This window comes from Erinaceus europaeus, chromosome 6, assembly GCF_950295315.1.
Source record: "Erinaceus europaeus chromosome 6, mEriEur2.1, whole genome shotgun sequence".
In the NCBI taxonomy this organism is placed as follows: domain Eukaryota; kingdom Metazoa; phylum Chordata; class Mammalia; order Eulipotyphla; family Erinaceidae; genus Erinaceus; species Erinaceus europaeus.
In genome coordinates, this window is record NC_080167.1 from 63917395 (window position 1) to 63937318 (window position 19924).

Genomic DNA, 19924 nt, shown 5'->3' on the forward strand with positions numbered 1-19924 from the left:
TCTGGTTAAAAAAAAAAAAAAAAAGACATGAATCTTTAAGGTGGGGAAAGATAGCATAATGGTTCTGTCTTTTTAGACTCTCTTGCCTAAGGATCTGAGGTCCCAGGTTCAGTCCCACCAACAGTCAGAGCTGAGCAGTCTCTCCTTTCTCTTTTTCTTTCTGTATCTCTCAGTAAAGTGAAATAAAATACATTTTGAAAGAGGAAATGAATTTTTACAAGTGGAATAGAAAAGAATCTTTAAAACCGTGTGCTAGGCAGAGGCACACCTGGCTGAATGCACATGCTACCATGCACAAGGACCCAGGTTCCAGCTCCCATCCCCACCTGCAGGGGCGGGGGGGGAGCTTCACAAGCAGTGACGCAGATCTGCAGGTGTGTGTGTCTCTCTCTCCTCTTCTATCTCCTCTCTTCTGTCAATGTCTCTCTGTCTTGTCAAACAAAACAGGAAAAAGAAAAGGCCTCTGGGTGGTCCAGGAGGTGGCGCAGTGGATAAAGTGTTGGACTCTCAAGTATAAGGTCCTGAGTTCGATCCCTGGCAGCACATGTACCAGAGTGATGTCTGGCTCTTTCTCCTATCCCTCTCATTAATAAATAAATAAATATTTTTTAAAAAGGCCTCTGGGAGCATTGAATTTGTAGTATAGACTGAGCCCCAGTAATGACTCTAGTGACAATAAATTTTTTTTAAAAAAATACAATCATTAAAAAGTAAAATACTGGGGGTTGGGCGGTGGTGCAGTGGGTTAAGCGCATGTGGTGCAAAACACAGGGACCAGCGTAAGGATCCCGCTTCAAGCCCCCGGCTCCCCACCTGTGGGGGAGTCGCTTCACAGGCGGTGAAGCAGGTCTGCAGGTGTCTGTCTTTCTCTCCCCCTCTCTGTCTTCCCCTCCTGTCTCCATTTCTCTCTGTCCTATCCAACAATGACATCAACAATGGCAATAATAATAACCACAATGAGGCTACAACAAGGGCAACAAAAAGGGGGAAAAAATGGCCTCCAGGAGCAGTGGATTCATGGTGCAGGCACCGAGCCCCAGCAATAACCCTGGAGGAAAAAAAAAAAAAAAGTAAAATACTGAACTGCGCAAGGGCCTTGCTTCCTTTGTGCTGGTGGCCACGTCCTGAAGGTGGCTGACTGGCAGGTCCAGGGAGCCTGAAGCTCACAAGCTCCAAGCTCCAGACACAGTGCGGCCCACCCCTGTGTGAGCTGGGTGCATGATCGCCAGCACGTGGGGAAGAACTCACCTCTCATAGGGGAGTCCAGCACCAAAACAAAGCCAAGGCCCTCTCTGTCCTGCAGTCAACATTCAAAGGGGCTTGCTGCCGGGAGAAGATATGGTACAGAAGTGACTGTCGCTGTGGACGCATAGGTGGGAGGTGGGTAGACAGGAATGTTGGGGGTAGTGGAGGGATAAACCCAGGAATGGGAGACAGTATCCCAGGAGGACATGGCATATAAAGATTATACCCTTTTTTTTTTCTTTGTTTTATTAGATAGGACAGAGAGAAACAGAGGAGGGGTAGATAGGAGACTGAAAGAGAGACACCTTCAGACCTCATGAAGCATCCCGCTACAGGTGGAGAGCGGGGCTCGAACCTGGGTCCTTGTGCATGGCAGTAAGTGTGCTTAGCAGGGTGCACCACCACCCGGCCCCCTGTACCTATTTAATTTGCCTGAAAGACTCCACCATTCCCAATGGCCATTTCTTTTATGCCTCTAGATCAGGGTGGGGGCATGTCCAGCCCAAAATCATTTGGTGGAGCCCTGCCAAGGCAACACAGGCAGGACTTAAAAGTCAACATATCTAGAAGCTAGCTTTTCTCATAGCAACATTAAGTGCTTTTTTCTTTCTTTCTTTCTTTCTTTCTTTCTTTTTTTAAGAGGCAGAGAGAATGAAAGAGACCATAGCACAAAGCTTTCTTCAATGCAGTGGTTGAGCCTGGTTCAAGTATCCAATGGCCCTTGGCAGAAAAAAAGGCTGCCCATCCCTGCTCTAGAAAAAGAATGAAAGACTGAGAAACAGAGAGACAGTGAGGAGAGAGACCAGCAACACTGCTCCACTACCGTTATTTTGTTTTTCATGACCAGAGCACTGTTCAGCTTTGGCTTATGGTGGTGGTCTCTGGTCTCTAGGATCTCTGGTGTGCTTCAGGCATGAGTCTGTCGCTACAGCTGATACTATCTCCCAGCCCTAACCCATTTAAAACATGGTCAGCCCTGCCAGCTAACGTTTACCTGGTTAACATTTGTTTGCAAGAGGCACGGAAGACACACCATGTCCCTACGCAATTCTGCAATCACTATTTTCACAATTGTGAGTAATGCTCAGTAGCTTCCTTCCAAGGATCTAAAATAACAGCAGAACAAAAGAAAACCAATTCTGGCACCTCCTTAAGCAGATTATAGTTATGAAAATAAAGAATCTTGAGACCACAGGCTCCTAACATCTCCTGCATAGAATTTACGCCAGTTAATGGCTGGCAATTAAGTTAATTGTTACATCAGGTAGAAAATACATATTGCTTAAGATCTTTGAAAGCAAATACATAAAAAAAAAAAAAGTAGAGAGAGAGAGAGAGAAATTAGGCTGGGCGACAGTGCATCTGGTTGAGCACACATACATGTACAAGGACCAGGGTTCCAGATCCCACTCCCCACCTGTAGGAGGCGCTTCCCAAGCAGTGGAGCAGGTCTGTGAGCGTCTTTCTTTCCCTCTCTGTCTACCCTTACCCTCTCAATTTCTCTCTGACCTACCAAATAAAAAAAAGCAAAACAAGAAGTAAAAAATGGCCACTGGGAGTGGTTGGTGGCTTTGCAGTGCTGGCACTGAGCCCCAGCAAAATAACCCTGGTGGCAATTAAAAATAAGTAAATAATTCATTCCTGAGGTTCCAGGCTCCCAGGTTCAATCCCCACCACCACCATAAGCCAAAGCTGAGCAGTACTTCTCTCTGTAGCTCTCTCATTAAAATGAAATAAAACGAAGTGCAAGGACCGGCCTGAGGATCCCGATTCAAGACCACAGCTCCCCACCTGCAGGGGGGGTAGAGGTTGCTTCACAAGCGGTGAAGCAGGTCTGCAGGTGTCTATCTTTCTCTCCCCTCACTGTCTTCCCCTCCTCTCTCCATTTTTCTCTGTCCTATCTAAAAACAGCAGCAGCAGCAACGACAACACCAATGATGGGGAAAAGATGGCTGCCAGGAGCAGTGGATTCGTGGCGCAGGCACTGAGCCCCAGCAATAACACTGGAGGCAAAAAAATAAATAAATAAATAAATAAATAAATAAATAAGAAATAAAAAAGGAAGCAAATCTGGAAAACACCGGAAGCCAGGCACTGTTTCTCTTATCTGAGAGAGAAGCGGAAAAAAGGAAAGACACCTGGAAGTTGTAATAGGTGCCTCCATTGCTCCGATAGCTTCTTCCAAATGGGATGACGGACAAACTACCAGCCCTATGCCAGCTGGGGGCCACTGCTCCTACAGTCCCCTCGCCCTCGCCACCCCTCACCGCACGGACCCCAAGACCTCAAGCACCCTCTTTCTTGTATTTGTACTCACTCAGATGAGAGTTAGAACCTTCCAGTAAGGTCATTTATGACAGTTTACATTTCTGCTTTCATTTCCACAGACCCTACAGAATCTGCTCTGTGGAGAACTGTCTCTAATAGCTCCACAGAGAAATGAACTTCAGTTTGGAGAGAAACAGGAAAGTGGAACAAAGCAAAGATGCAAACTAGATGCTGGCAGCTCAGGAGGTGGTTCGGTGGATGAAGTGTTGAGATCTCAAGCACGAGGTCCTGAGTTGAATCCCTGGCATCCCCTGGGTCAAAGTAAGGCTCTGGTCCTTGCCTTCTCATCTCCCTCATCTCTCAAAAGTAAATGATCTTTAAAAAGAGGAAAAAAAAAAAAAAAAAGGCGGGGGTAGATAGCATAATGGTTATGCAAAGAGGATCTCATGCCTGAGGCTCCGAAGTCCCAGGTTCAATCCCCCCACCACAAGCCAGAGCTGAGCAGTGCTCTGGTGTTTCTCTCTCTCTCACACACACACACACACTCTCTCTCTCTCTATCTCTCTGTCTATCTATCTCTCAAAAATAAAATAAATATTTTTAAAATATTTATTTATTTATTCCTTTTTGCTACCCTAGTTTTTTTATTGCTGTAGTTATTATTTACTGATGTCATTGTTGTTGGATAGGACAGAGAGAAATGGAGAGAGGAGGGAAAGACAGAGAGGGGGAGAGAAAGACAGATACCTGCAGACCTGCTTCACTGCCTGTGAAGCGACTCCCCTGCAGGTGGGGAGTCGGGGGCTCGAACCGGAATCCTTACGCCGGTCCTTGCGCTTTGCGCCACCTGTGCTTAACCCACTGCGCTACCACCTGACTCCCTAAAATAAATATTTTTTAAAAAATTTTTTAAAAAGGCATCCAGGAGATGGTGTAGTAGATAAGGCACAGAACTCTCAAGCATGAGGTCCTGAGTGCAATCCCCAGCAGCACATGTACCAGAGTGATGTCTGATTCTTTCTCTCTCCTCTCTTTCTCATGAATAAATTCTTTAAAAAAAAAAAAAAAAAAAAGGTCGGTTCGAACCCCAGCTCCCCACCTGCAGGGGAGTCGCTTCACAGGCAGTGAAGCAGGTCTGCAGGTGTCTATCTTTCTCTCCTCCTCTCTGTCTTCCCCTCCTCTCTCCATTTCTCTCTGTCATATCCAACAACAACAACAGCAATGGTAACTACAACAATAAAACAACAAGGGCAACAAAAGGGAATAAATAAATAAAATAAATATTAAAAAAAAAAGGTAAAAATAGACATTCATGGTTCTCCTGGAAGCTCAGTCAGGACACACAAGGCTCAAAGAGAATCTGCCAGGGACACCAGGCCAGGACCACAGACCACGGATGCTGAGACAGGACCCCATCGGGTCACAGACCGCAGACACCCAGGCAGGACTGCGGAACAGCCATGTGCTCTGAGACAGAGGCGCCACGATGGCCTCTCACACAGCTCTGTGTCTTTAGAGACCAGCACCCCTGTCTGTGCCTACACCACTGGGCTTCTCAGGGCTGCCAAAAGCTCACAGAACAAACAGAAACCATCAACTCTTTTGCTGTGTGTCTGGGCAAACCCACTGGTGACACCCAAGACGGGAAGGGACAGGAGGCCTAAGTGGGGCGCCTGCATCCAGAGCCACAGTGGCCAGAAACAGGTCCCAGGCCTCCAGGCCTCCAGGCCCCCAGCCCTGGACAAGTGCTGGTGAGCGAAGCCACATCAGATGGTGGCACTTGAGTGAGTCATGGCAAAGGACCAGAGGCGAGTGAGTGAGTGAGGTGACGGGCCCCGGGCCTGTGAATCAGTACACACACACACACACACACACACACACACACACACGACCCAAACCGGGCTCACCCAGCACCATCTCTTCCGATTCAGAAGAACGCTACAACTCATCCCATAAATCACTGCTTTCAAAAAAGTCAGCTCTAAAAAAAGAGACAGCCTGCTTGAAAGGGCTGGGAGGAGGGAGTGAGTCACCGCTCCCCGCAGCGTGGGGCCTCCGCACCCTCACAGACATGAAGCTGGGGGCCGCCTTGGCTGCAGCCTCTCAGAATCCGGGGCTGAGCTCTGGCCGGTGGGCAGCTGCCCATGAGGGCTGGACCCGTGCCAGAGTAGGACCCTCCCCGATGCCAGGTCGGCTCCTGGAGAAAAAGCACTCTGGCCCAGGACTACTTCCTTAAGCCTGGGACACTCACATTCGACCCCCACTTGAGGTAATGCTGCCATTTTGTGGATGTTTCATGACCTGTTTATGTTTTCACGAGAGATAGAGAGACCAGGGCGTGGGTTCTGGTGCACAGCCTTCCAGTACAGCTGGCAAAATTCCGGCTACCAAGTCAATTATCCACCGCATCTGGCGTGACCCTTCCAGTGAGTGGAACAACCCAGCAACAGTCTTGGGCTGTCACAAAGGCCAGGAGCCCCCCCACCCCCCGCCGCCGCCCCGGCCAGCAGAAGCAAGTGGTGCAACCACCCCCAACCTGGCAAGCCCCAGACCTGAAAAGAAAATTCCTTTCACACTTTTGTCTCCCAGAGGTTACAATTTCCTTTCATTTGGGTGGTCCGGGAGATGGCACAGAGGATAAAGCATTGAATTCTCAAGCATGGGGTCCTGAAGTCAATCCCCAGCAGCATATGTACCAGAGTGATATATGGTTCTTTCTCTCTCTCCCTCTCCCTCTCCCCCCACCATAATTCTGTTTAATTAACTTATTAGTTTCTTTTTTTTATTATCTTTATTTATTAACTGGATAGAGACAGCCAGAAATTGAGAGGGAAGGGGTGATAGAGAAGGAAAGAGACAGAGACACCTGCAACACTGCTTTACCACTCACAAAGCTTTCCTCCTGCAGACGGGGACTGGGGACTCGAACCCGGGTAACCAGGTAATGTGCACTCAACCAGGTGCACCACCACCTGGCTCCCTCTGCCTATCATTCTTCATGAATTAATAAATAAAATAATTTTTAAAAATATTTCCTCTCACTGGAGGCTATCCACAGAGGTTAGGGAGACTGTTACCCCCGTGGCCCCATGAGAAGGGGATCCCTAGACAGTAGCAGTGGCCGATGGAAAAGCAGGGGGCAATCTGGCCATCCCTTTCATAGTGATTCCACTCACAGAAGCTCACATTTGCCAAAATGCCCGAGGCCCAGCCACCCACCGCAGCTGAGCAGCTTCTCGAACCAAGGACTGTTGGGTGCAACTCCGTGGGGAATGCAGCAATAATCCGAGTGCTCTGGTCTGTGACTTCAAGAAGCAGTGCGTGGCCCAGTGGCTCCCAGTGGGGAAGCTGTCGGTACAGCCACCACTAAGAACCCAAAGTGTAAACCCACTGCAGGCTTCTAAGACTTCCGCCAAAACTAGCTTTGCCAGGCTGTGCCACAGGTCTATCCCGAGGCCTAACCCAGCCAGACCCCCAGCCCTCAGGGGAGCAGGAGGCCAGGAACGCTATGCTCTACAACGGCGCAGAGAAACTCAGTTCTGATCAACACCCAAGTCCACCTCCTCTTGGTAAGGTGTGTGGCTGTCTTTGTCGGAAGTTTGCTGTGTCTTCTCTACTTTGCTTGGGGTTTGCATTCAAAGTTTTTCCTTTCAACCAAGCCACGTTTATTCACACATCATGGAGTGATCCCAAGCCCTCTTAAAACCAGAAAGAGGAAATGCTATACACTGCCAGGCCAGAAGAGATAGCATAAAGGTTATGCAAACGATTTTCATGCCTGAGGCTCTGAGATCCAAGTTCAGTCTCCCACACCACCATAAGCATGAGCTGAGCAGTGCCCTGGTGGAGGAAAGAGAAAAACACAGAATCCCAGACACAGATAAAGAGGGAAGTAGACAGAGCAGACAGTGGGTGAGGCCCTCCTCCACGTTCCACCTCAGTCTGCGTGCCCACCTGCCCACCCTGGCCATAGCCCAGTCCCTGAGAGAGGGAAGCGCTGGGCACTGGCAGACAGCAAGCAGGAAAGGAGACCGCCACGCAGGAGAGAGAAATCTGAGTTCTGCGGGCTCTACCAGACATGGGCCCGAAGGAATAGAGATACAAAGTGGTTGCCAGGCCAGGATGGACCCCAGACACACACCCAGGGAGGGGCGGCTGCCTGCTTCAGCAGAGAGCACACACGCCACTCTTTTCCAACCTGTCTCTTGTGTTCAGAACGGAATCTCATTCCATCCTGTCTGCAGAAACTGGGCAGTGGAAAACACCACATGTGATTCCATAGCACCACCCGACACACTAATAAAATGCTGCAGAGTCATTTAAAGAATTCTCTCCCCCCCCCCCATCCTGGCCAAAGATAAAATGTAAAGCCATGCACTTAAATAATTCAGCATCAAAGGTTGTCTTAGTGTTTCATTTTGAAAGGGAATGTGTAAGTCCACAACCCGGAGACAGACTCCTGAGCCCTCCGGTCTCTAGTTTCCATTAAGCAAGTGGAAAACAAGTTCATTCATCCCGTGGCAGCCAGGAAAGCTACCCTCTGTGATTACGAGACATGAAATTCCCAGAGACCATACAGGAGGGGCCCCATCCACTCAGGAAGGCAGGGAGGTGCTGTTGGGAGGGAGGCGCCAAGGCTCCAGTCAGGATGTAAGAAAAACAAGGATGAGCTTCAGGCTGGCGAGCCCACACCCCTCTCTGAGGAAGCTCCAAGACACCCCTAGGGCCCCTTTCTAAAATCTGTGTGGACACGGGTGACCTGGAGAGGATGGGAGGGTCTTGCCAGCCTCTGGACGGTAGGACCTGGCAGCCACCTGCCTCCATTGCCAATGGCCACTGAGTGTCCCCGAGCAGGTGAGTGGGCCCCATGCCAGGTTGCGTGAGCACTGCCCTCAAAGAGAAGCCGGGCACTGGCTCCAAGCATGGCGATTCCAGGTACAGGTGTGCAGCCTGGTCTGTTCCGAGGCCCCGTGCTGGGCTGGTCCTGGCGGTGGGGGTGTCATCGTGGGGGGGAGCCCCCACCCCCACCCCCCAGCCAGGGTCTGGGGCAGAAGTGCAGAGCCGGGGAAGGCAGGAGGGCCCTGCGGCCAAGGCCGGTACATGCCTGTTCCCGGGGACACTGCAGCAGCTCCCGCCCGGGGTCCCCGGGGCCCTGTAGCACCCGGACCGGCCTGCTGCAGCACGGGGAGCTCGGGGCCTGCTCCTTCCAGGAGCCGCTGCCCTGCAGAGGCCACATGGAGACGCAGGGCCCCGAACACACCGGCGCGGCTCCTCCCTGCCGGGAGCAGGCACGATGGCTGCCCACCTGGCTGCGGGCCCCGCGGACCGTTACACACGCGCACCCGCCGCCGAGCCGGCCGCCCGACGTGCTCCGGGCTGGGAGCCCGGCTCCCCAAGGTGAGCGGGGGCAGGGCGCGGACCCTCGGCACCGGGGGGCCGGGGGGGCTCCCAGACGCCGCCTGAAACTTATGACAGCTGAGCACGTGACCCGGCCGCCGGCACCCGCCGGCCAACAGGCCCCAAATCACTGCCGCGCCTCTGTCACCGCGGCCCCGCGCCCCAGAGCCGCGCCCCGCGCTCCGGCCCCGCGCTCCGGCCCCGCGCTCCGGCCCCGCGCTCCGGCCCCGCGCCCCGCGCCCCGCGCCCCGGCCCCGCGCCCCGGCCCCACGCCGCCCGCGCTCGGCTCCGCAAACAATGGTCCCCGCGACCGCGCAGGACGCGCTCCGGGCCGGGCCTGGGCCCCGAGAACGCGCCAGCGAGCTCGCCCGGTAAGCAGGCCCGCGCCCCGGCCCCGCGGCGGCCCACCAAGGACACGGCGCCCGCCGCCGCCCCCGCCCGCCCGCCCGCCTCACCTTCCGACAGCTCGAGCTCCAGCTCGGCCAGGCGCGCCCGCACTTCCAGGGGCAGCGCCAGGCCCTCCAGGCCGCGGTCCGCCATCTCGGCCTTTGTTCCGGCCGCGGCTCGGCGGCTCTCGCCGGACCCGCACCGGCCGCTCCTCCTCCTCCGCGCCGCCCGCCGCGCGCCCCCGCCCGAGCGCGCCCCCGCCGCTGCTGCTCCGCCCGCCGCCGGGGACGGGCCGGGACCGGGCGCCGGGGACGCGGGCGCGGGCGCGTGGCGCGAGGGCGGGCCGGGAGAGGGGCCGGCGGGTGGGGGCCGAGCGCGGGGAGGGGGCTGCGGGGGGCGGGGCGGGACGGGGCGGGGCCGGGCCGGGCCGGGGAGGGACACGGCGGACGCGGCGGGCGCGGCACCCCGGGGCCTCGCGGCCCGGCGCCCCCAGAGGAAGCCCCGCCGCCGGGCGCCCGCTCCGGGCTCGGTCCCCAACGGCCGCGCGGGGGCAACACCCCGCGTCCTCCCGCCCGCGCCTCCCCAGCCTGTTTGCGGGTCGCGGCCGCCGCGGGCGCCACCCTACGGGACGGCTGAACACCCCCCAACCCACACACGCCCACTCGAGCCCCGAACTCGAGCCAACTCGTCGGCCCTCTCCAGCAGCTTCCTCCTCCCCCTCCGCGCGGCTCCCCGCCCGCCCCGGGGACCCGTGCCACCTGCCCATCGCCGCCCCCGGCCCCACTGGGCCTCCAGCCAGGAAAGTTGGGGCGTCTTCCTGTGCTGTCTGCGGCCTTAGGGAACCCTCAACCCCCCCCCCCGCACACACACACTCAGACACATGTACGCCGACATCCAATTAGAGTGTCACACAGCAACTCAGACACACACACGTGTGCATGTACACACGCAGACTCATGCACATGTATACACACGTGTCACCCATGCACACCCGCACGTTTGCACACACATTCACACCCATACACAATACACACATGCGCTCACACAGGTGCATATGTGCACATACTTGTCTCCACACACTCATTCACACGTAGACGTATACACAACATACTCGAACACTGAACCCGTGCACTAACACATACATGTGCACACAGGCCTTCAAATGCTCATAAGTACATACACTCGGTCAAGTTTGTTCTCTCTAACACACACACACACACACACACACACACACACACGACCCTATCCACATCCTGGTTCACCTCCCAGCCCCCACCTTGTCCTGGCCTGAGCTGTGACTCAGCGCAGGTGGACAGTCACGTGGCCCACCCAGGGTCACCCGAAGGGCCTCTCCCTACAGGCCTTCCTGGGGAGACCCCACCGTTTGTGAAAACGCTCTGTTTCCAGCTGAAACGCAGCTAGAGACAGCTCTGCACCCGGGGGGCCACACGGTGGAGGCTGCTCAAAGCCCTGGAAAAGGTTCAAACAAGCAGGAAACGCAAGGTTCTGAGCAAATCCAGAGACAGTCTGGGGAGGGGGGGGGGAGGCCCCCATAGTCCTGCTCAGCAGCGGAAGCAGCATTCCAGCGGATGCTCTGGCTGAGCCAGCAGGCGTGGGCTGGCTTGCTGGGCTGTCACTGGGGGACTGAGAAATCTCCCGCAGGTGAGCTCCACAGTCAGCAGCCACTTCCATTTCCGCCTTGGCGGTGGTGTGGTGAGGAACTTTTAGATACCTGCTGTATTGGTGATGCCTCTGGAGGGACTCATGCGAAGCTCCAGCTGACCTGTCCACCTGCAGGACTCCTGGCCACCACTCTAGGCCTCCTCCTCGCCCGGGGGCTGCATTAGCAGGACGCTCCCTCCTGTGCTGTGTGTGCAGTGCCAGCATCTGTGCCCTTGGAGTGCGGGTAAGAGTGCACACCACCCCCAGCTCCTCCTCATTCTACATTCATTCTGGAGTAAAGAAGTTCACCTGGGGGCTAGGAAGTAGCACAGCAGGTTAAGCGCACGTGGCCCAAAGCTCAAGGACCCGCATGAGGATTTCTGTTGGAGACTCCTGCTCCCCACCCGCAGGGGATTCGCTTCCCGGGCTATGAAGCAGGTCTGCAGGTGTCTTGTCTTTCTCTCCCCCTCTCTGTCTTCCCCTCCCCTCTGTCTTCCTCTCCTCTCTCCAGCCTATCCAACAACAACAACAGCAATAACAACAGCAATAATGATGACAACAATAAACAAGAGCAACAAAAGGGGGAAAAAACAGCCTCCAGGAGCAGTGGATTTGTAATGAAGTCACTGAGCCCCAGCAATAACCCTGGAGGCAAAAAAAAAAAAAAAAAGGAGTTCACCTGGATGAACTCAGCCCTCTACCAGTACCCACTGGTACAGCAGGACATCTTTTCCCACCACTCTAACAGACAAGTTTTCCTACTTAAAGCTTCACACCTTGACTGTGTGACTGTGCTCTACTTATAATCCATCCATCTCCCAACCTCTCTCATACCAGAAGCAAAACCTGGTCACATTTCACATGGCAGGTGAGGGGAGAGAGGAGCAAACAGCCATGTGCAGAGGGGCCAGTCCCTCTGCTGGAGAAAAAACCAAGAACTCACCTCAGTCTTGTGCAACTCTAACGATCACTGCATCTGGGGTTCATTTCTCCACTTTTACCAGGTCTCAACCAGGACTCAAGGTATGGACATGCCTGGCCCATAGAAATAGAAGTGCGACTATGACCTAGGAAAAGTAACTCATTAAGTTATTTTCTCATCTTCTTTAAAAGCCACTTATTTGGGGGTCGGAGGGTAGCACAGTGGGTTAAGCACACGTGGCACAAAGCGCAAGGACAGGCATAAGGATCCCAGTTTGAGCCCTGGCTCCCCACCTATAGGGGAGTCGCTTCACAGGCGATGAAATAGGTCTGCAGGTGTCTGTTTTTCTCTCCCCCTCTCTGTCTTCCCCTCCTCTCTCCATTTCTCTCTGTCCTGTCTAACAATGACGACATCAACAACAACAATAACTACAACAACAATAAAACAAGGGCAACAAAAGGGAAAATAAATAATAAAAAATTTTAAAAACACTTATTTATGCACTGGAGAGACAGCATAATGGGTCTGCAAAGTACTTTCCTGCCTGAGACTCTGAGGTCCCAGGTTGAGTCCCGAGCACCACCATCAGTCAGAGCTGTGCAGTGCTGTGGTCTTTCTCTTTCTCACTGTATCACTCTTACTGTTTTAATTTAATTTTTTATATTATATTTATTTATTGGATAGAGACAGTCAGAAATCGAGAGGGAAAGGGGTAATAAAAAGGGAGAGAGACAGAGAGACACCTGCAACACTGCTTCACCACTTGCAAAGCTTTCCCCCTGAAGGTGGGGACTGGAGGCTTGAACCAAGATCCTTGCACATTTTGACATGTGCACTCAACCAGGTGAGCTACCACCCAGCCCCCTGTATCTCTCTAATTAAAAAAAAAATGTGTGGAAATGTACCCCTCTTATCCGATAGTCTTGTCAATATTTCCATTTTATAAATACAAATTAAAAAACCAAAACATTTTTTTAATATTTTATTTTATTTATTTATTCCCTTTTGTTGCCCTTGTTGTTTTATTGTTGTAGTTATTATTGTTGTTGTCGTCATTGTTGGATAGGACAGAGAGAAATGGAGAGAGGAGGGGAAGACAGAGAGGAGGAGAGAAAGATAGACTCCTGCAGACCTGCTTCACCGCCTGTGAAGTGACTCCCCTGCAGGTGGGGAGCCGGGGTTCGAACCGGGATCCTTATGCCGGTCCTTGTGCTTTGCGCCACCTGCGCTTAACCCGCTGCACTACAGCCCGACTCTCAAAACCAAAACATTTTTAAACTGTTTATTTATAATAGGTGAAAAACAAAACCAGAGCATCACTCTAGTACATGCAATGCTGGGGCTCGAACTAGAGACCTCATGATTTGAGAGTTCAGCGCTTATATTCACTGTGACACTTCCCAGGCTGCTATTCTTATTTTCGAAGAAAATATCACAATCATACAATGCCTTTTTTTTTAATAACACTCTGTCTCATTTCACTTTGCATTTTATAAGCCAGGATCACCTTCTGGTCTGTTCCTACATTCCTCCTCAAGGGAATTAATTATGAGAAGAAAATTGGAGACTGTGTACCCTCAAGAGTAGAATGACAGCAGAGCTGGGGAGACAGCAAAGTGGTTATGCAAAATACCTGCATGGCTAAAGCACCAAAGGGTCCCAGGTTCAATCCGAAGCACCCCCATGAGCCAAAGCTGAGCAAAGCTCTGGGAAACAAAAAGAAAAAAAAAAAAATAGAATGACAGTGAAATGAGTTATCAGTCTCCATTACCAGAGCTGGAGAAATAGCACAGCAGTTTATGGAAAAAATAAAAATAAAAAGGGGGTCGGGCAGTGGCGCAGTGGGTTAAGCGCATGTGGCACAAAGCACAAGGACCAAAACATAAGGCTCCCGGTTCGAGCCCCCGGTTCCCCACCTGCAGGGGAGTCGCTTCACAAGCGGTGAAGCAGGTCTGCAGGTGTCTATCTTTCTCTCCCCCTCTCTGTCTTCCCCTCCTCTCTCCATTTCTCTCTGTCCTATCCAGCAACGAACAACATCAACAATGGCAATAATAATAACCACGGCGAGGCTGCAACAAGGGCAACAAAAAGGGGGGAGAAATGGCCTCCAGGAGGGGTGGATTCATGGTGCAGGCACCGAGCCCAGCAATAACCCTGGAGGGAAAAATAAACAAATAAATAATAAAATAAAAATAAAAGCTTTCATGTCTAATTTCCCAGGGGTCCCAGGTTCAATCCACAGTGCCACCATAAGTCAGAGTTGAGTAGTGCTCAACTCTGAAGGAGAATAAAAGGAGGAGGGGTAGGGGGAGGACAAAGAGAAGCAGGAGGAGAAGGAGGAGGAAGAGAAGGGTGCTGAGATAGCTGATTTGGGGGCAGGGATAGACAGCATAATGGTTATGCAAAGAGACTCTCATAACTGAGGCTCCAAAGTCTCAGGTTCAATTCCTGGCACCACCATAAGCCACACTGAGCAGTGAGCTGATATATATATATCGCTTGTCTAGAGAACTTGTTTTGTCTTATACACAACCCAGGTCGGAGCTCAGCTGCCACTGTGCTGAAGGAAGCTTTGGTTCTGTGACGTCTCTCTCTGTCCATTTCTGTCTCTATTTCTATCTGGAAAAGTTGGTCTAGAGGAGGGGCCAGGCAGTGGCACATCCAATGGAGTGCACATGATAAGCCCTAAGTTCAAGGCCCCCTACCACCACCACCTGCAAGTCGGAAGCTTCATAAGCAGTGAAGCAGGTCTGCAGGTGTCTCTTTCTGTCTCCCTTTCAAACTCTGTCTCCCCTCTCAATTTTTATCGGTTCTGTCTAACAAAAAAAGAAAGGGAGTGGGAGAAAAGGAAGAATGGCCACCAGGAGCAGTGGATTCATGACGCAGACTTAGTCCCAGCACCAGTAACCCTGGGGGCGTGCGCGCACAAGAGAGAGAGAGAAAGGGGGGGCGGAATTTGGCCTGGAATTGTGAAATCCCAGTGACAGCACACACAAAAGGGAGAAAAGAGAAAAAGAAAGGTAGTTATACTCACATTTATGGACATTAATATTAACTTAGGGAGCGCTAACTGCACCTGTGTGGCTGCACTGCTCTCTGTAAACTATGTCAATATCAGCCACAGTCCAAAGTTCCACGTTCAGTCCTCTCCCCACCATAAGCCAGGGCTGAACAGTGCTCTGGTAAAAAAAAAAAAAGTACAAATAAAAGTGAAAGTATTTGTTTTTTCTCCTCCTCTTCTTTTTCTTTTCCAAAGCATTGCTTATTGTGGTGGTAGTAGGGGGGTGGACTGACTTTGGAGCCTGAGGCATGACCATCTCTTTGCAGAACCATTATGCTATCTACCAGAGCACTACTCAACTCTGGTTTATGGTGGTGCAGGTGAAGAAGAAAAAAAGGGGGTCGGGCGTTGGCGCAGTGGGTTAAGCGCATGTGGCGCAAAGCGCAGGGACCGGCGTAAGGATCTCGGTTCGAGCCCCTGGCTCCCCACCTGCAGGGGAGTCGCTTCACAGGCGGTGAAGCAGGTCTGCAGGTGTCTGTCTTTCTCTCCCCTCTCTCTCTGTCTGCCCCTCCTCTCTCCATTTCTCTCTGTCCTATCCAACAACGTATTGCGTCAACAAGGGCAATAATAATAACCACAACGAAGCTACAACAAGGGCAACAAAAGGGGGGAAACAGATGGCATCCAGGAGCGGCGGATTCATGGTGCAGGCACCGAGCCCAGCAATAACCCTGGAGGAAAAAAAAAAAAATATATATATATATATATATATATATATATCAGCTAGAGAGAGAGGAGAGACAGCACCATTCCAAACTCATGAAGCTTCCCCTGTGCCAGGGATCCTATGTGGTGCCAGGAACTTGAGTCCAGGTGTCTGTGCTTGTTAAAGTGTACACTCCCCCCCCCCCCCCGGAAGCCATCTTTTGGCTCCAAAATATGTGCTTTTAAAGATCTACTTAATGAAAGAGAGAGAGACCAAGCACTACTCTAGCACACACAATATCAGGGATCAAACCTGGGACCCTCAGCATGCAAATTCTGTGCTCTGACCCCAAGCCACCCTATTGGCCACTATACTGTTTCTGTGTACAGTGTAAGTACATACACACTAGCCACATCCGGAGACATTTGTGAAGGAATGTTGCAGGGGTGTTCCCAGCCTTATAGAGCTTCACATACACGACACTGTATGAGGAAAGGTATACAGGCTGACCATTTGATAGGTGTTTGAGGAATGATGGCCACAACAAAGCTAATAAACACCTCATCTTCCCACCTGCTCACTGTGTGTGTGCGTTAGCTTGAGTTAGTGTGTGTGGGCATGTTAGTGTGAGTTTGTGTGAGAGTCTGTGTGAGTGTGTAATATGTTTGTGTATTTGTGAGTATATTAAGTTTGATTGTGAGTTTGTTTTGGTGTGTTACAGTGTACATGATGTGTATCTGTGTGGGGTGTATTATTGTTTGAGAGTGAGTTTGTGTATATAATTATGAGTGTTCTAGTGTGTTTGAGTATACATGTTAGTGTAAGTGTGTGTTATGTTAGTGCAAACTTGTATCTTAGTATGAGTTTATGAGTTTGTGAATTGTGTGTTAGAATTTGTAAAGTGTGTGCTAGTGTTTGTGTGTGAGTGGATGTTTACATCAGTATGTGAATTTGTGTGTGTGTGTGTGTGTGTGTGTGTTGGTGTGAGTTTGTGCACATGTTGGTGTGTGGATTTGCATGATAGGGATTTTATTTATTTATTTTCCCTTTTTGTTGCCCTTTTTATTGTTGTTGTAGTTATTATTGTTGTTGCTTTTGATGTCATTGTTAGGACAGAGAGAAATGGAGAGAGGATGGGAAGACAGAGAGAGGGAGAGAAAGAGAGACACCTGCAGACCTGCTTCACCGCCTGTGAAGCAACTTCACTGCAGGTGGGAGAGAGCCAGGGGCTCGAACCAGAATCCTTATGCCGGTCCTTGCGCTTCGCATCATATGCGCTTAACCCAATGTGCTACCACCCGACTCCCAATAGTGAGTTTGTATATGAGTATGTCGGTGTGAGTTTTGTGTGCGACTGTGAGTTGGTATGTGAGTGTGAGCGTGTACAAGATGTGTGTGGTGAGGTAGCAGCACTGCCCTCTCTGACCCCTTCCCAGTTGGCAGTGTTCGCCGCACACTGGGAGCTCACCTTCCTGCACATGCACAGCTGCAGGTTGGAGCTTCTGGCCTAGCTCTGCAGTCTCCCTAACTCTAGCCCTGGGAACCACTTTTCTCCAATTTCTGTGAGTCCAGCATTTATAGACTTCACGGACAGTGCAATCATGCAGCTTAGGGTAGGAACCCCTCGGCCTGGCATGGGTCCTGGCAGTAGTAGGGGACTCAGGTACACATAACCCCAGGCAGCCCCACATATGTCCTACTCCAGGGGGAAACAGGACAACTGGTCAGCCATACCCTCACTGAGTCAGAGCTGAGCTGCATGGTCCTGACTGTGGAGCTGACTCTGGGGCAGCATGCCCCCCCACCCAGCTGTGCTGATTGGCAGGTCTCCACTGTCCCACAAGGTGACTGGGGATTCTCAGGCTGAATGTGTCCTTGATCTGAGAGGTATCAGTGTTTATTCCTGGCCACAGCTCAGGTCATGACACTTCCACGTACAAATCTGCTGTCCATGTTTTTGGGAATCACTTAATCACTTCTCTCTGCTTCTCTTCTGCCTCTCTCTCTCTCTCTCCATATATATCTCAGTTTTGCTTCCCCAGATCACTGTTTCATGCACAAAAGTAAAAGAGAATAAAAGTTTTTTCAGACAACTCAAACAAATAAAATATCCCCTTTAAATTCATCTGTGCTATGGTTTAGGGGCGTGCATGATCTCTGTAATGTCTTCGCAGTTCCAGTCAAGAAAAGTCAGACTGGGAGTCGGGCGGTAGCATAGCAGGTTAAGCGCACATGGCACAAAGTGCAAGGACCGGCATAAGGATCCTGGTTCAATCCCTGGCTCCCCACCTGCAGGGGAGTCACTTCACAGGCAGTGAAGCAGGCCTGCAGGTGTCTGTCTTTCTCTCCCCCCTCTGTCTTCCCCTCCTCTCTCCATTTCTCTCTGTCCTATCCAACAACAACAACATCAATAACAACAATAATAATAACTACAACAACAATAAAAGCAAGGACAACAAAAGGGAAAATAAATAAATAAAAATTAAAAAAAAGAAAGAAAAGTCAGACTATTTCCAGTATACTGGGACTGAAGATTTTAAAAATATCACTCCACCTTATCCTTAGAAAACCACACTCTAACACAGAAATTATTCCACTTCCTCTGCTTTCAGTAGGCGTTTGTCATGACGCCGTTCATGCTCTTTCCTGAAAACCTTCCCCCAAGGCTCTGGGCCTGTTCTTCTGGCCACTTTGGCTGAAGACAGCAGCACTGGAGAGAAGAAACTAGTCTCAGCTCCCCACACTACAGAGAACCTCATGGACTCGTGCAGAGAAGAAAGCAAGAAAGAACTCCAATTAGGAGGGCACAGCCACTGTGTACAGAGCATGCAGCTTTCCCTTTAAAAAGGTGGTTAAATAACTAATTTTTTTTAAATGACTGCATGTAAAGTCAATTATTTTTCTTTGCTACCAGACTTATTACTGCATAACTCCACCAGTTTTTTGATAGAGAGAGAAAGAAACGGAAAAGGAGGGAGATGGGGAAGAGGCAGACAGATGGAAAGACACCTATAGCGTTGCTCCCTCCAGGTTGGGAATGGAGGCGTGAATTCAGGTCTTCACAGATAGTAACATGTCCACTTTCCTGACTAGGGCCTACCACTGGGCCACAGAAAGTCCATTTTGAAGCAGCAGTGTGAGGTATATATCATACTAGCAACAAGACAAATAGAAAACACAGACGTGAATGCATGAGTGGCTGGTACTGACAGGAGTTAAAAAATATGAAATAGTGGTCCAGGAGGTGGCGCAGTGGATAAAAGTATCGGACTCTGAAGCAGGAGGTCCTGAGTTCAATCCCCTTGGCAGCACATGTACCAGAGTGATGTCTAGTTCTTTCTCTCTCTCCTCCTATCTTTCTCATTAATAAATAAATAAAATCTTTTAAAAAATATTTTAAAAATACATGAAATATTCACACACAGCACGTGTGCAGGAGACAAGGCCTGTGGAGAGAAGCTGCTGGTCAGTGGAGGCAAGGGAGAAGACACTGGCATACCTGGCCCCTCTGAGGGCTTCAGTCAGCACCAGCATGAGGGTGGGGGTGGGGTGGGCTGGGAAACTCCACTCTGCACCTGGACTAGGACAGAAAAGTCAGGGCAGCCCTGGCCCCCCTGAGGTTCCCACAAGAAGAATCAGAGAAGGAAGCCCAAACCCCACCTGCCAGTCTCAGAACTGGACAAGAGAGGTCCCTGGGAACAGAGCTCAAAGAGAAGAGAAGCTGACGTGTCAGGCTTAGATGTTAGATGGCCCAGCCAGAACACCACCCACCAACCGAGGAGGGGACACCCACAGCCTGACAACCTCTAAGGCAACCATCACCCAGCAGACAGGAGCCCTCCTCCAGAGAGGAGGAGGCAGGGGACAGGCAGAACCAGAGATGACTGGGGGGTAGGTAGGACCAGCAGACTTCAAGTGACTACTGTGATGCTCAGTGAGCAAACAGACAAAATGTGTCCACAGAGGGTCAGAAATGATCACAGAAGGACAAGATGGACATTTCTCCAAACAAAATAGCAGCCTCTTCAATAAAAAGCCCATGAGGTGGCCTTGACCACCACGTGAAGATGACAGAAGAAGGAATCTGGGGGGTCGGGCGGTGGCGCAGTGGGTTAAGCGCACATGGCGCAAAGCGCAGGGACTGGAGTAAGGATCCCGGTTCGAGCCCCCGGCTCCCCACATGCAGGGGAGTCGCTTCACGGGTGGTGAAGCAGGTCTGCAGGTGTCTGTCTTTCTCTCCCCCTCTCTCTGTCTTCCCCTCCTCTCTCCATTTTTCTCTGTCCTATCCAACAACAAAACAACATCAACAATGGCAATAACCGCAAGGAGGCTGCAA

The 19924-nt window shown here is 51.3% G+C and overlaps 1 protein-coding gene across 4 annotated transcripts in view; it reads right to left on the reverse strand.

The window, feature by feature from the left end:
* Window positions 1-9596, reverse strand: part of DIP2C (disco interacting protein 2 homolog C) — a 114629-nt gene extending 105033 nt beyond the window's left edge. For 3 of the 4 annotated variants that reach the window (XM_060192371.1, XM_060192372.1, XM_060192373.1), the window contains exon 1: window positions 9366-9595. In XM_060192371.1, coding sequence (XP_060048354.1) covers window positions 9366-9450 — 85 coding nt within the window. In that variant the 5' untranslated portion in view covers window positions 9451-9595. Of the gene's footprint in view, window positions 1-9365 lie in introns of all 4 variants that reach the window. The other variant, XM_060192374.1, reaches the window with a different exon arrangement.
* Between the last annotated feature and the right edge of the window lie 10328 nt (window positions 9597-19924).